Source organism: Cyclopterus lumpus, chromosome 22 (genome assembly GCF_009769545.1).
Source record: "Cyclopterus lumpus isolate fCycLum1 chromosome 22, fCycLum1.pri, whole genome shotgun sequence".
Taxonomy (NCBI): domain Eukaryota; kingdom Metazoa; phylum Chordata; class Actinopteri; order Perciformes; family Cyclopteridae; genus Cyclopterus; species Cyclopterus lumpus.
The window spans coordinates 13,614,145-13,628,205 of record NC_046987.1 but is presented as its reverse complement, the minus strand read 5'-3'; the positions used below and the strand labels follow the sequence as shown (position 1 = coordinate 13,628,205).

The following is a 14,061-nucleotide window of genomic DNA, read 5'->3' as shown; positions in this document are numbered from 1 at the left end:
TACATTTTTCATCAAGCAAGATAAATGGCTGGACCTTTGGGATCTTAGGCTGACAAAACACCAACATGTCACTCTCACCTCTTTGGAGAGTCTGGTGAAGAGATCTCCTCCTCTGAGAAAGTCAAGGATCAAGTACAACTTCCCTTCAGTCTGAAATGCTACAAATACAAAGACAGCTCCACTCAAAGTCAGATCCAACGATACATCAGGAAACATGCAATGAGACGGAAATGAATGCATTATAATAAAAATTAATTCAGGCTGACTCACCATAGTGCAGTTTGACAACAAATGGGTGGTTGACATCTGCGAGGATGTCTCTCTCCATCTTGGTTCTCACACGGTCTCTCACTGAAGGACGAATAACAGCACATAGATACGTATGTAGAAAGGTATACTCTAAAAATGTTCACTTTACTCACTGTGGTCTGGTAATAGCATGGTAAACGCTCTGTGGGACTCTTTAAAGCTGTTTACTGTATTCTGACTTAAGGGTGAGCAAAGTGAAACTGCACACATCCGTTCACGGGACGATGTGAACAAAACTCATGCTCTGATGTTTATAAAAAGAGAATAAGACCACCTGTGCACAAAAGTAAAAGTAAAGTGTGGTTGTCTTGCAGTTCTCTATGAGTTACAGGAAAGGATACACCCTTTTATATGAAACTGAGAGGGTACTGCCACTTTAAAACAAACAATGCAAACATCACAAAGGCCAAAGAGAAAGCAGACAGACTCAAACACACAAACAACAATAGTGTAAGTAGTTGCAGCATACAGTGAATTAAAAAAAAGGGGAAAAAAGGACCTTGTATCTACACTGTTCATTAAAAAGCCGAACAGCAATAGGAGCCGGTTGCTCCGGCTACTCTTTAAGAAGATACCGGGCAAAGGGTGGACGTCCCGTGACAGAACACTCCTTAGCCTCCCTCTGCAGTCAGGCCAATAATAGATCCCTCTTTCGTGATCACATTGTTGATCCTGTTCCTACCCACGGCTGGAATGCTGCCAACCCAACCCAACCCAACAGGTAACCACAAAAGAACACAATGCTAAAAACTTGCTTGTTGATACCTTTTTCAGACTATACACTAAACGTTTCAGCATTCAATGAAACACATACAATTCACTACAATTCATGCAATGATGAGCGAACATTCCCTGAACAAGAAGATGTCCTGCACGTGGTGGTGCGCTCCAGGTTTACAACGTTAACCGGTTTGGAAATTCTTTGGGATATGTGCACACTTTCCTTTTATACTGTCCCACTGTGATGAAACCATTCAAGCACATCACAGGCTAAAGTACCTTTGAGCGTGGCCTTCTTGAGGACCTTCATGGCATAGAGCTGATTGGCATCGGGGTCGGTCACCTTTCGCACCAGGAACACCTGCAATTACGTCAGATCAGGGATTGAGGGTGTCAGAGTGCAAAGACCAATGTCAGACAAAGGGAGCAGCAGAGGCGGCAGTTACCTTGCCAAAGGATCCTTGTCCCAACACTTTGAGCAGTTCAAACTGAGAGGCATCGGCCTTCTCTGAGCCCTCCTTGACCACATGGGTAATGTTGATCTCCTTGATGTCTCCATCTTCCTGAAGAGTGCAAAATAGAGAGGAAAAGCACAATCAACACAGTCGGTACTCACAGAAAGAAATGGTTAGAAATAAGGACACCGCGTGTTTGTAAGGATTGTTGCGAAGGCCGGCGAGTGTCAGAGCTCGTTTGCTGTGCAAAAAGAGAAGTTATTTCATTAGGAGTGTCTTTTGCTGCCAATATCATATAAAAATAAAAACGTTTCAGAAAGAGGAAGCACAGTAAAAAGCGAGATGTGTGTGTAAGAATGAGCGATAACACCCAGGGATTCTGGTCAATGTGTTAAAAACAAAAAACAAAAATAGTTCCTGGAAATCTTTGCATGATGACTGCATGATCACAAACAACACATTTTAAACAATGCAATGTAAAAAACCTTCAGTGGTTAGTTTTTTTTAATGTTTTATAACCTCAAAAGACTTTTGAGAAAAACTTGAAAAACATATTTAAGGGGTGGAGCATCGCCACTGGCGGACATCTCCATCACAAGAACACACACACTGCTGACCTGGTGTCAACCTCACCGACAACTCACCAACGCCCTTGAGAAAAGTCTTTCTTGAGACTGGCTTTTTAGTTATCTGTAGGAGATTCACAGCCACTTACAGAGTATAATTAAAAAACTTGGGACCAGAAAGTAAGACATCTTGTCTGCGCCCGTATCCCTTGAATTTGTCTTCTGCACACCTTTATCACACACGCCAAATCATAGACTGTAGTCATGTACACAAGCATTTATCAAGTACAAATACCATGTATTTACTGGGTCCACCTCCTAAATTGTTTTGCTGTTTGGTTTTTTATTGTTGTTCAATCTGTGATTGGCATACGTACAGCTATTTTGATTATTAATATATTAATCAATTAACTAATTTAACCAGCAAAACCCCAACACATTCTCTGGTTACAGCTTTAAATAGTGTATGCATTTGCTAATTCTCTCCATTTCCATATGTTTTTTCATTGAATGCCTTTGTTTTGGACTGTTGGTTGGACAAAATGAGCAATGTGGAAATGTTCGAAACAAAAAACAATGAATCATATTCACACAAAAGGAATCAGTTATGAAAAAAAGCTGAAGTTTCAACGACGCACAGTAAACAGTCAACACCACAGGCCCCTTCAGCCTGCTGCTTTATTCGAAAACAGGAAACCAGGGTTGGTTGAACATACAGTTGCTCAGCTGCACCTTGTTTCTAAACAACCACAGATAGCAGCGAGCATCGTTGGCGCTTCGCAGGGTGAATACATCCTACTTCTGCAGTGACGGTGCTCAACAACAACACAACGCCACTATCAGCTCTCTGGAGACTATACTCTGAGTTTATGAAGATGCCAACGTGAGGAGGAATCACTTTACCCTCCAGTGGTTCCTCGGCGCAGGTGAGGCGTCAGTGCTGCTGGCTGTCGCAGCCGTGGATCTGCAGCCGTTACCGTGTGCGGGGCTGCCAGCCAAGGCTTTGTCCTTTTTGAACAGGTAGAGGGTGAGCAAGCGGCTCAGGTTGAACTTTCTCTTGTCCTTTTCCATCTCAGCATTGTGAAAAGCCTCTCCTTCATCATCATCCTCCTCTTCATGTCCATGAGAAGGCAAACGCGGCTCTAGCTCACGTAAATCATCTTAAACCTTACCTCATCTCCACACAAGCTCACTTCAAATTCCTCTGTGCACTCATGTTAGGATTAGTTCTTAGTTATCGAGTAAATGTGGAAAAACTCTCTCAACCTGTTCTCTCTGCAGGGGCCTTCAGCTAGACATTTGTATTAACTCTTCATCTTCTCTTCCATTAGCTCTCCTGTCCTCCCTCTCTCCATTGCTCTCTGTGTCGGTCTGATTAGCCCTCTGTGTCCTCTGTGACTGACTGCAGCTGAAGTGAACTGGAACCAAACGGGGCAGGAAGGAAGAACCTGCTCTCAGACCTGCACTCAACAAGTCCCACACACACACACATACATCTGCAGCTAAGAGAGAGAGACACAGTGTGTATGTGTGTGTGTGTGTGTGAGAGAGAGAGAGTGTGTGAGAGAGAGAGAGAGTGTGTGTGTGAGAGAGAGAGAGAGAGAGAGAGAGAGAGAGAGAGAGAGAGAGTGTGAGAGATGGATTCATATTGAGACAATATAAAGAGAGTTGTAAGTAGCGACAAATAATCCTACAATATGTTACTTCATGATCCTGTGTTATCTGTCTTTTGTCTCCTAAACCAAGCTCTATTCCACTTCCCTTTACCCACAATTCAACAGTAGTTGAAGCTTGAGGACAGGGGGAGGTAGGCAGAGAGAGGATGAGTGTTGAGACGATACAGACGACCCCGTCTGTGGAAAGGCATGTCCCTCTCTTCCTTCTTGTTATAGTCTATTCCTGCTTATCCTGTCTCTTAAAACGTCTCTCACCGGCCATTAGTGCTCCCATACTCCTTTTCCTCACTTTATTGCTCTTGTAAATCCTCTTCACCAAAAGAGAATAGGCTGTTACACACCCATGTAAATACAGCGCATGAGTCAACGTCTCGCTTGACCAAACAGTATAGCATAACCAAGCTGTCAGCAGACCTCTGTTTCACAAACATCTCATCACACTGCGGGGCGGGCCGGAAAAGGTGGACTTGAACAATTTATCAATTGGTGAATTGAAGTTAGAGGGCAGAGACACACAAATGCAGAAGTGTGTTCGTCTGACCAAGAGACAACGCAGATATGCTACTGTAAGCAACAGCCGGAGTGTGTTTTGCTTTGCTATAGAGCAGCTGTACAGTAGAAGGGATCAGAGCTTACCGTGACTCTGTTATTGGCAAATTCCCTCCAGGTGATACGAGACTCGTTCTGAGAGGAGTGTTGGAAGTTAATGGGTTAGAGAGAACAGCATCAAGTCAATTTCAATACAAAGGAAATCCAAATAATACCGATGCACTGGGCCCTTGCCACACACACACACACACACGACAGGAAACTTCTCTTTCCTCCTTGTTCTCACTTCCTCTTTTCTATAACCGATCTTGTTTCCTTCCAGCTCGATAGTTTAAAGTTTCTGCGGGGAGCTGGATTTCACAGTATAACTTATGACTTATGACTGATTCCACATGAAGGAGTTTAAGAATTTCTAAGAATGTAATGGCCTCTGCACATCAAAATGCTTTGGATGAACTGCTTGAATGTTACTGTGTTCATATACTATTTAGTGGTATCAACACACAGGCTGAACACCAGCATGCAGAAACAGAAAGTGAGTTCCTGGATTACCACTGCCTTGAAAATCGATTGTACATTCAAATTAAAAAAAGGACAGAAGTTTAAGTTTCAATGAACCAACATGAAGAGGTGTTTTAGGGTTAGAGGAGGTGGAAGATAAATAAGTCCTCTTGCATTTCTCTCACTTCAAATCTGGTAAGCTGGCAGCTCAGCATCATGTCCACCCACACAAAGGAAACCCCTTCCACTCCAACACACACACACACACACACACACACACACACACACACACACACACACACACACACACACACACACACACACACACACACACACACACACACACACACACACACACACACACACACACACACACACACACACACACACACACACACACACACACACACACACACACACACACACACACACACACACACACACACACACACACACACACACACACACACACACACACACACACACACACACACACACACACACACACACACACACACACACACACACACACACACACACACACACACACACACACGTCGGGCAAGTCCCCAGTCCTTAAACACATCCCCGCCTCTGCACCACCCATGCTCTCAACATCAACCTGAGGTTAATGACAAACTAACATGAACAAAAGCCACCACTTGCCTCTCGTGTGCGACGGGTTTTGGTACGGAATATGAGCCTCCACATGTCCAGATATTTCCATGTCACTGGTGTCAGTGAGTCTCTGTGACACGCGCGGTCTTACAAATACAGCACACAGCATCCGCGTCAGAGTTAGTCAACACTTTCAGCATGCAATACCAACATGACAGACATACAAGTATACTCTAATAGGAAGTAGAGCTAAACAATTGTGGATGGAGATAGAAGGAAATGGGGACGGAGCTGCGGGGAGTGCTATCGCCACAGAGGAAGACAGGGAAAACACAGGGACACTGTTGCTGCAGCACAGAGCAGTTCCAGACAAGTCTACTCAGCTACTTCACTTTGACGTGAAGTTGAACAAAACAGAGATTCACTCTGCATAATTAAGCACTCTGTATGATTGCACAAGCCTCTGTTGGCAACCACAGGAGTTCCCAAGAAGAGGAGGAAATTGATCGCATGCTTGTCAAGAATCAGAGATTTCTGAGAAAACGACAATAATGTTTGAAGTTTGTATTGTCCTTTGGATTTTCTTCTGGGTACATGCATGCGTTGGAATTAGAAGATGTATGCAAGTTAGAACTTAAAAAAGGACCTTCAGTAACTGGCATCTTTATGACAGCTAGAAAGCATGTACTTTCCATCAGACCAACATGGTGTAATGGTCTTTGATAAACACAAGGGGCCAGTCCAGGTCTACAGCCAGTCCAGAGCTGCAAAGAAGAGTGCCACGAGAGAAGAGCATTAGCCAAGTAAGGGCATGTTCACAGTGTTGGCACATGCCTCCTCCACTGTTGGATCTGACATTAATTACAACAAAGCAGACACAAAGTGGGACCGATGGGGAGCATGTGGGAGGAGACAGACGGGTCTGCTGTACATAAAACTGTCCAATCCCAACAGCAAGTTAAAGCCCTGTGACATTTTGTCCTGACCTCCCCAATGACAATGAAGATTAGAAGAAGATCGAAGAGCTGAAAACAAGACAATTACAGCATTTATCTGACCGTAGCCTCTCGTCTTCCCTGGAGAATTAAAGCGGGAGCAGCATCCACACGTTTTCAAATGCATGACAGTTCTAACTGTTGAAAAAATTGAGAAAGTCCAGAGTGGGAGAAAGCATAAACAACTAGTGTACATGGAGGGAGAGAGTAGTCGAAACATCCATCCATCCTCATTACTATAAAAACAAATGTCCTACAACTTTCTGTCTGAGCAGACGAGGAGGGCAGAATACACTTCACACTTAGCTGCAGTACCTAAATGAATTTAGGATTACTTAATTAGAACTGTAAAAGTCAATTGAGTCATTAATTTCAAATCGACTAATACTTTCTGTAATACTATAAAGATAATGAATAAAAACAAGCTGGTTGTTTTTCCTCCTCCAGAATGACACTTGACATTTGGCTTTTGTCCAAACCAAACCAGTCTATGAACAACTTACCGACATTTGTAAGTGCAGACTTGATAGACTGCATAAAAACAAATGTACATTAAACCACCCGGTTAATCCCTATTCAGTGAGTCAGTGTGCCTTTGGTTGTGGTGGGTGCTTGAACGTGTCCAGAAATGTGCGCAGGCAGGCACCCAAATCTGTGAGGTGAAAGGCAGGAATGTCTCCCTCTGTTCAGTCTGAAACTCTTCCCCCCCTTTATCGTGTCTGAAGGCAGGGCTGCTATATTTTGGTGGGCAAGGCTGACTCGTCCTTTTAGCTCTTTTCTTTCCTTTTCATTATCCATTTTCTCTTTTTACCAAGTCTCTGTTCCTACAACGCACCTTCGTTCTACTTTGCCAAAATGTCTCTCCACTTGTCCAACTTCCTTCTGTCCTTCCCCCTGTCCCATTCATTCTCTCACTTACTCTCGCCCCCCCAAAAAAAGGGAAACGGGGGAAAGAGGGAAGGAAGTAGTGGGAAGAGACAGTGGTGCAGCTGGACAATCATCCAGTCCCAGTGCAATCCTCAGACATCCGAACATGGTGCTTTAATACGAGCTCAGCCTGGGGCAGACTGAATGAGAACAGATTTAAAGAAGGTCATAAAAAATAAATGGAGAAAAAATGTAAAAGTTTAGGTTCCGGCTAAATGAGAACAAAGGACTTGCAGCCCAGCAAAGACTTATCGTCTTAATCCCTCACTACTTAACGTAATTATCTCCGTCTTTGCCAGTGCTGTTATCCCACAAAATGATAGAGACAAGACAAGAGTTTCATCAAGAACAAAATATAGAAGAAAAAAAGAGTGTGTGTGTGCAACGTAAGTATGAGCAATGTCAACAAAACATTTTCTTGTGGAATCAGTGCTTTAGCGCAATACATTAGTACAAAAACCGAGATATGTCGATACTGAAGAGGATAATGAAAAGGTCCTTGGCTTTGAAAGGTGGTTTATGACACAGGTTTGTCAGTCACAGTTGATAGGCAACATATTTTGATCCTTGACCTGTTGGTAAAGGGTATCTCTGGAGTTAATACACATCCTTTAGCAGACCATCTGTCCATCTGCTCATCCAATTACCCCATCATGGCATCCACACACTAAAACACACATTCAACTGTACAAACAACCAGTCTTTTAAATCTAAAACCTACACTGCCAATGTTCAATGCGCAAGATCTCTCGACATGCTAGTTTGATAGGAAATACTATAGACAAGTTAAAGGTGGATGTTACAGGATTAGCACAGATGCTAAAGGAAATCCTGTGTTGGCAAATGCACTATTAATATCTGCAGCAAGGATAGCAGTAAGATGATAGGCTGTTCAGTGCTGGGCCAGTTGACTGAGGCCTTAATGGCCTTGTGTAATATCCACAGTGGCAGCGACGGTCAATAAATAAATAAATAAAAAGGGGGACAGAAATGGCAGGTGGAGTAAGAGAATAAAACAAGAGGGATAGATAATAGGCCTAGGCAATATGCAGACAATCAAATACAGTATCAAGATTGTTTTTACTAAATACCTCAATATCGATATTGCGAAGATTTTGAAGGGTTGATGGTGCTTTCACAATATATCTTTACGATTACATGTTTGTAATCATCAGAAATGTGGATATTATGATTAAGTGTATAAAAGGCATACCATAAAACAGCTTGAACAATCTGGTAAAATCAACCAAAAAAATCTAAATATTCACATCACGTTACTGTAGCCTTTAAAACCAGGAAAAGATAACATTACGATATCCAAAATCTAAGATAATATCTAGTCTCATATCATAGTATCCATGTAATATTGATATATTGCCTAGCCCTACTAGATAGTGGGAAAGATAGATTAGACAGCGGAAGTAAAGAAAGAGTGGGGCCTGATAATTTAAACAATGAGGTCATCAGAGTTAAAGTTACGCTGGCTGAATGCAATGGACGTGTGTAGCACTCTACATCCCAATTCACAGAATAACAGAGCAACACCTGCATATAAACACAGAAGTACAAGCCATAAACAATATTATGACGTGTTCTTTTGGTCAACCATCTCTAATTTTGCTGTCATTACCCACTCTCATAGTTTAAACTCTTCACACTAGCCAGAGCAGCCTAAAATATCTGAGTCAATACTTCCTGCTTCCTCTCTCTCTCTCGAGCTTCTCCTCTTTCCTTAAATATCAACCCGACAACTTGCCAAAAACACACACTCGAAACACACATGGGCATAAATCAAAACACTGGCATCGGCATCCTTCCTGAACCTAAACACTATTCATAACCTTGGGCAATGTTCCACATCACGACCGACTATTCACTCTTTTTCATGTATAAACTCCACCACCTCCAACTCTTGTGATGGAAAACATATTACATATTACATATTTTACCAGCGGACATTGCCACCCAGGCAGACACATTTTCATTCTTAAGATAAGTGTCAATTATCGCTTCCTGTTTGTAAAACTTAACTTCTTCAAATGTTGACCAGAATGTCACTAGCGCGCTCCCCATGAAATATAAAAAAGGGACACGACATTTGATGGATATAAATGGAGAAAACATGAGCATGTACTTTAACTGAAGGATGGAGTCCATGTACTAAAAGTTTTAAGAAAAAGTTAATTGTCTTCTTTTACTTTATCAAAAAAGCTCATTGTGTCAACAACTTGTAATGGCTCAAAAGCAAGCATCGTAAAAATCTTTAATGATAATCAACTGCAACTAGTTGTGTGAATTCTCCATGGGTTCATCACTCGGAGCGACTCATTTTACATTTCACAGTCATTTGACCCATAGTTATATAAGTAATGTTGTGCAGATTTTAATATATGTCAGAAATAAATAAGACGTTCTCCTTATTGTAATACACAGAAAAAAAGAAGTTCACTGATGCTGCTAAATTAAAGTTTAGATATGAATTTTAGAATTTAATAAAGATGAATTGTCAAAGCTTCTGGAAATATTATAGGGCCAGCAAAGACCGAATTTACAAGCATTTGGCTGGTGAAAACGTTGACCTCTGCCTTTGGCCATGGCAAAAAAAGTATGCAAAACTAAGAGAACTTATGTACGAGGCACCCACCTTATGCACGATTACCTCCACTGCTTCGAATGAGAAGAAGAGTTTGCAACTATAATTTATTGTTTTGTATCGTTTGTTGGTTACATTTTTGTTTGTGTTGAAACAGTGACAACATTTATTTTTTACAAAGAACAAACGCAAAGTAAGAATATTCTCAGTAATTATAACTTTCTAGTAATTTGTTGGGTACTGTAAATACTACAGTAGATTATTAGTTACTGTGATTTCTTACAGTACTTTATCAGGTATAGTGCTTTTCTACAGTAGATAATTAGTTACCGTAGTTTTATACAGTATGTTTTTGGGTACAATGATTTACTACAGTAATTTGTTGGGTACTGTAAATACTACAGTATGTTATTAGTTACTGTAAATGTAAACAGTATGTTGTTGGGTAGAGTGATTTTCTACAGTACATTGTTGGCTACTGTGATTGTCCACAGTATATTGTTTGGTACAGTAAATTTCCACATTGTTGGTTACTGTGAGTACTACAGTAGGTTATTAGTTACTGTAATTCTATACAGTTCTTGTTTGGTACAGTGATTTTCTACAGTGTATTATCGGTTACTGTGATTCTTTACAGCACTTTTTATGTTACTGTGTTTTAATACAGTACAAGTTGTATTACTGTGATTTTGACAGTAACGCTTTGTTTACTGTAATCTTCGAATAAATTCACAGTATTTTACTGGGAAATAGTTTACAGTATGTTACTGCTCACAAACACAGTAAATTACTGTGATTTCACAGACGTTTTTTTTACAGTGCATGTCAGACGACATTAAATCAGTTTGGATCAAATCCATCCTGCACAGAAGAGTAAAGAAGTTGACACTCAGGTGTGAGTATTTCAATGAGATGTGGAAAAGAATGTATGTCGTCATCAAGTGGGGAATAATCAGATTTGTAATCAACTAATTTGTATATAAATTAAATGGACTATGAAACTTGTTGTTAATAGAATGTTGCATTTCTTGTAAAGTTTACAAAGCTGACACTGCTGCCATGGAAACAAAAGGTCAAGGTTATATGCTCCTGGTAAAACTACTAGAGAAACAGATATGAGCGAGAGGAAAAGAGGAAGAAAAAACATGGCAGACAGAACACACAAATGCAAGAACCTGGAAAGATAAAACCAACAAATGTAATAAAAAATAAATAAAAAATGCAGCGGGGCTTTTATTAAATCAAGAGAGAAGAAGAAAGGGAAGATAAAACAAACACCATCAGCATCCATATTAATGAGAACTAAAGGATGAGAGAAACTGGTCTGAACATTTTCCTTAATCGACCCCGGGAGAAAAATGCGTGAAACTATGGCAACTGTGTCTGTCTCCGTCTCCCAGCATCCTCTTTGTTTGATAAGAGGTGCTACAAGAAGCAAGGCCGTGCGCGCACACACGGTTTTTTGAGATGATGCTTCCAGGTAATATTTGCCAGCTTCCATCTCCACAAAGAGTCTTTTTGTGCCATCATACTCTACTTGAATATGCAAATTGACAGCAGAATCCTCTCCAACCCATCCATGCTCCATGAGAATGAAGTCTAAGTTGTATATGATGGTGGCCTTTAAAAGGTTGGCAATGTAGGCTGTGTCCCTAAAATCAGAGACCTTTCAGACTCCACAGGCTTATATAGAAGACGATGCACACACACGTAGTGGATGATTAATGGGGATGACTTTGCCCATACTACTGTACTAGTGTGTGAGTGTGTGTGTGTGAGGGAGAGAGCACTGGAGTGTGTTTGTGTGCGTCTTTTAAGCAAAACCAATATATGAATGAAAATCCTGCACACCCGGTGAATAGTGAGTGTTGGTATGCGCGTGTGTGTGCGTGTTGCTCATAAACCTTTTTTCTTTCTGGCAGCACAAGTCACAATCAGGGCTTAGCGACGGCAAGGACACTGTAACCATGACAACTAGGCCCATAGCAGCCATGAATGGATGGAGGATGGGATGAAGTGAATAGATGGATGGATCAAAAGTCTGAGGGGCATCTGGTTCCAGTCAAATATGTTTTTAGTTTGTTCTGGGATGATGACACTAATATTTTGACTTGTATTACAGTCCCACCAGATCCATTGAAAAGCCTTCTTTGGCTGTTGTAAACGGTTGGCTTGTTTACAGCCTGTGTTATTGTCTCCCTGCTCGTGTTTCTTGCCATGTTGAACATAGTTGTAGCGATGTGTCCAGATCCAAACCATGACTTTGGTGAATACAATCATGACAGAAATTAGGCCCAAAGACTTCAATAAACCATAATAATCCTTTAATAATCCCTTCTAGCTAAATTAATCCTTTGGAATGATCTGAAAAACTCTTGATGGAGACAAAAGATAGTTGAAGAGCATCCCATGAAAACAGAGAGCGGTTAGATGAACTGTGTAGCTGATGGGCGAGGAGTACTGGAACAGAGGTTATATTGTGGACAATAGAAGATTTAGAGCCCTCTTCTAGCACAGAGGCAGGCTGGGTAATTGGGCTGTAAACCATCCCCAAGTGTGTGTGTGCGCATGCATGCGTGTGTGTGTGCGTGCGTGCGTCAACCAGCACACAAAGCCACCTAAACTACTGCCGCCATTAACATCAGTTTCTGTTGATGATGAACTCAGATACCCACTTGACAGGCGCTTCAATACAACCCTACCAAACACGTCACACACACACACTACAAACTGCACTGGAACATCACTAACAATCACTGATTTACTACCGCCAAGCACTACTGCACACACACACACACACACACACACACCACCATCCTGGGCCTGCACAGGCAATCATAACCAGGTCTGATAGCTACTGCAAAGAATAAAGAGCCATTTTAATTCGCTTTAAAACCTTCTGGAAAGGCTCAATTAACTTTCCGCAAAAGCACAATTCTATGACTCACAATTGATAAGACATGAATGATGGTGTGTGTTTGTGCTTTTGTTGCATGTGCCTGCATGGAGATAAGCAAAGGGTAATAGATTTTTTTTTATTGTACGAGTGTGTGTGTGTGTGTGTGTGTGCGTGTGTCAGAGCAAAGTTCGCCCGGCTTGCGTAATGAAGCTGATTTTCCATTCCACACTTGTGTTAACCGACCAACTCGCCACGTAGGAGGAACACCAAAGAGTTGTTTATACATAACAGATGAACCAAACGATTCACAAAAAGCTATTGATTTTCCAATCGCCATTCAATAAGGAATGTTTTTGCATACTTTGTCTGATCTTGCTGGAAAAACAAACATTCAGTCTGAGCTGATTTAAGGCGGACACTTCACAGAAAGGGTATACGGTTTGGCTCAGAAAGCTAACAGGATAGAAGGGGGCAGGACAGTCAAGGACACCAGCTTAACAAATCATTAAATGAGCCGGCTTCATCTGGACTACAAGACGTGATGATGTATGAGACTGTAAGGAGGTGTGCTCAGCAGTTAGATGCAGGATAAGAGGGGAGAGGAAGAGAAGAGGATGCTGTCCTGGAAGGTACGGAGTAAAATGATGATAGAGGGCATCTTCAAGCCTCGGTGCCTTTTCTCATTTAGGAGGGTGTGTGTGCGTCACCAGGGTCCCCTCCCCGACGTCATCTAAAGAGTTGCTGCTGGAAGACCAGAGTCCACTCTATGCGGCACTTTGACAGAAACCAGAGGATGTTTCCACTTCTTGTAAACCGCCAGGATTTGTATCGTCTGATCAAACAAGAATTTAAAAAAAGAGGCAATAACTGGCAGGTCTTGTTGTTCCACGTCAGCCTGCTTTCAAAATAATCAAATAAGCCTAAATCAATTGGGAGTATGGAAGAGAAGAGAAGAGGAGACGCAGTGGACATATTCAGGTCGAGTGTCGACACCCACGTCGGCAGCCTCATAATGTCAAGGCGTCATGAGGATAGAAGACATGCAATCAAAAGCGCTGCAATTGACAGAGAGTAGCAGGCGGTTATGTTACATTAAAGTCTAAAAAATAAAAAGATAACAATTGGGTTGCAAGTTTAAGATTAATCTGTTTATTATTTTCTTGATTAATCCATGTCAAATAGTGAAAAACTCCTATTGCAGGGGCCCAGAGGGAAGTCTTTACAGTTTATACCAAAAGTACAAATCTAAATAT

At 41.5% G+C, this 14,061-nt stretch overlaps 1 protein-coding gene across 6 annotated transcripts in view; it reads right to left on the bottom strand.

Annotated features, from left to right (window-relative positions):
* Nucleotides 1–14,061, bottom strand: part of rps6ka1 (ribosomal protein S6 kinase a, polypeptide 1) — a 43,566-nt gene that overhangs the window by 5,545 nt on the left and 23,960 nt on the right. For 3 of the 6 annotated variants that reach the window (XM_034562920.1, XM_034562921.1, XM_034562923.1), the window contains exons 3-6: nt 1,476–1,592; nt 1,309–1,390; nt 271–351; nt 79–158 (exon numbers count right to left, since the gene is read on the bottom strand). In XM_034562920.1, coding sequence (XP_034418811.1) covers nt 79–158; nt 271–351; nt 1,309–1,390; nt 1,476–1,592 — 360 coding nt within the window. Of the gene's footprint in view, nt 1–78; nt 159–270; nt 352–1,308; nt 1,391–1,475; nt 1,593–2,953; nt 3,577–4,362; nt 4,411–5,442; nt 5,603–14,061 lie in introns of those variants that run through there. The other 3 variants (XM_034562924.1, XM_034562925.1, XM_034562922.1) reach the window with 3 other exon arrangements.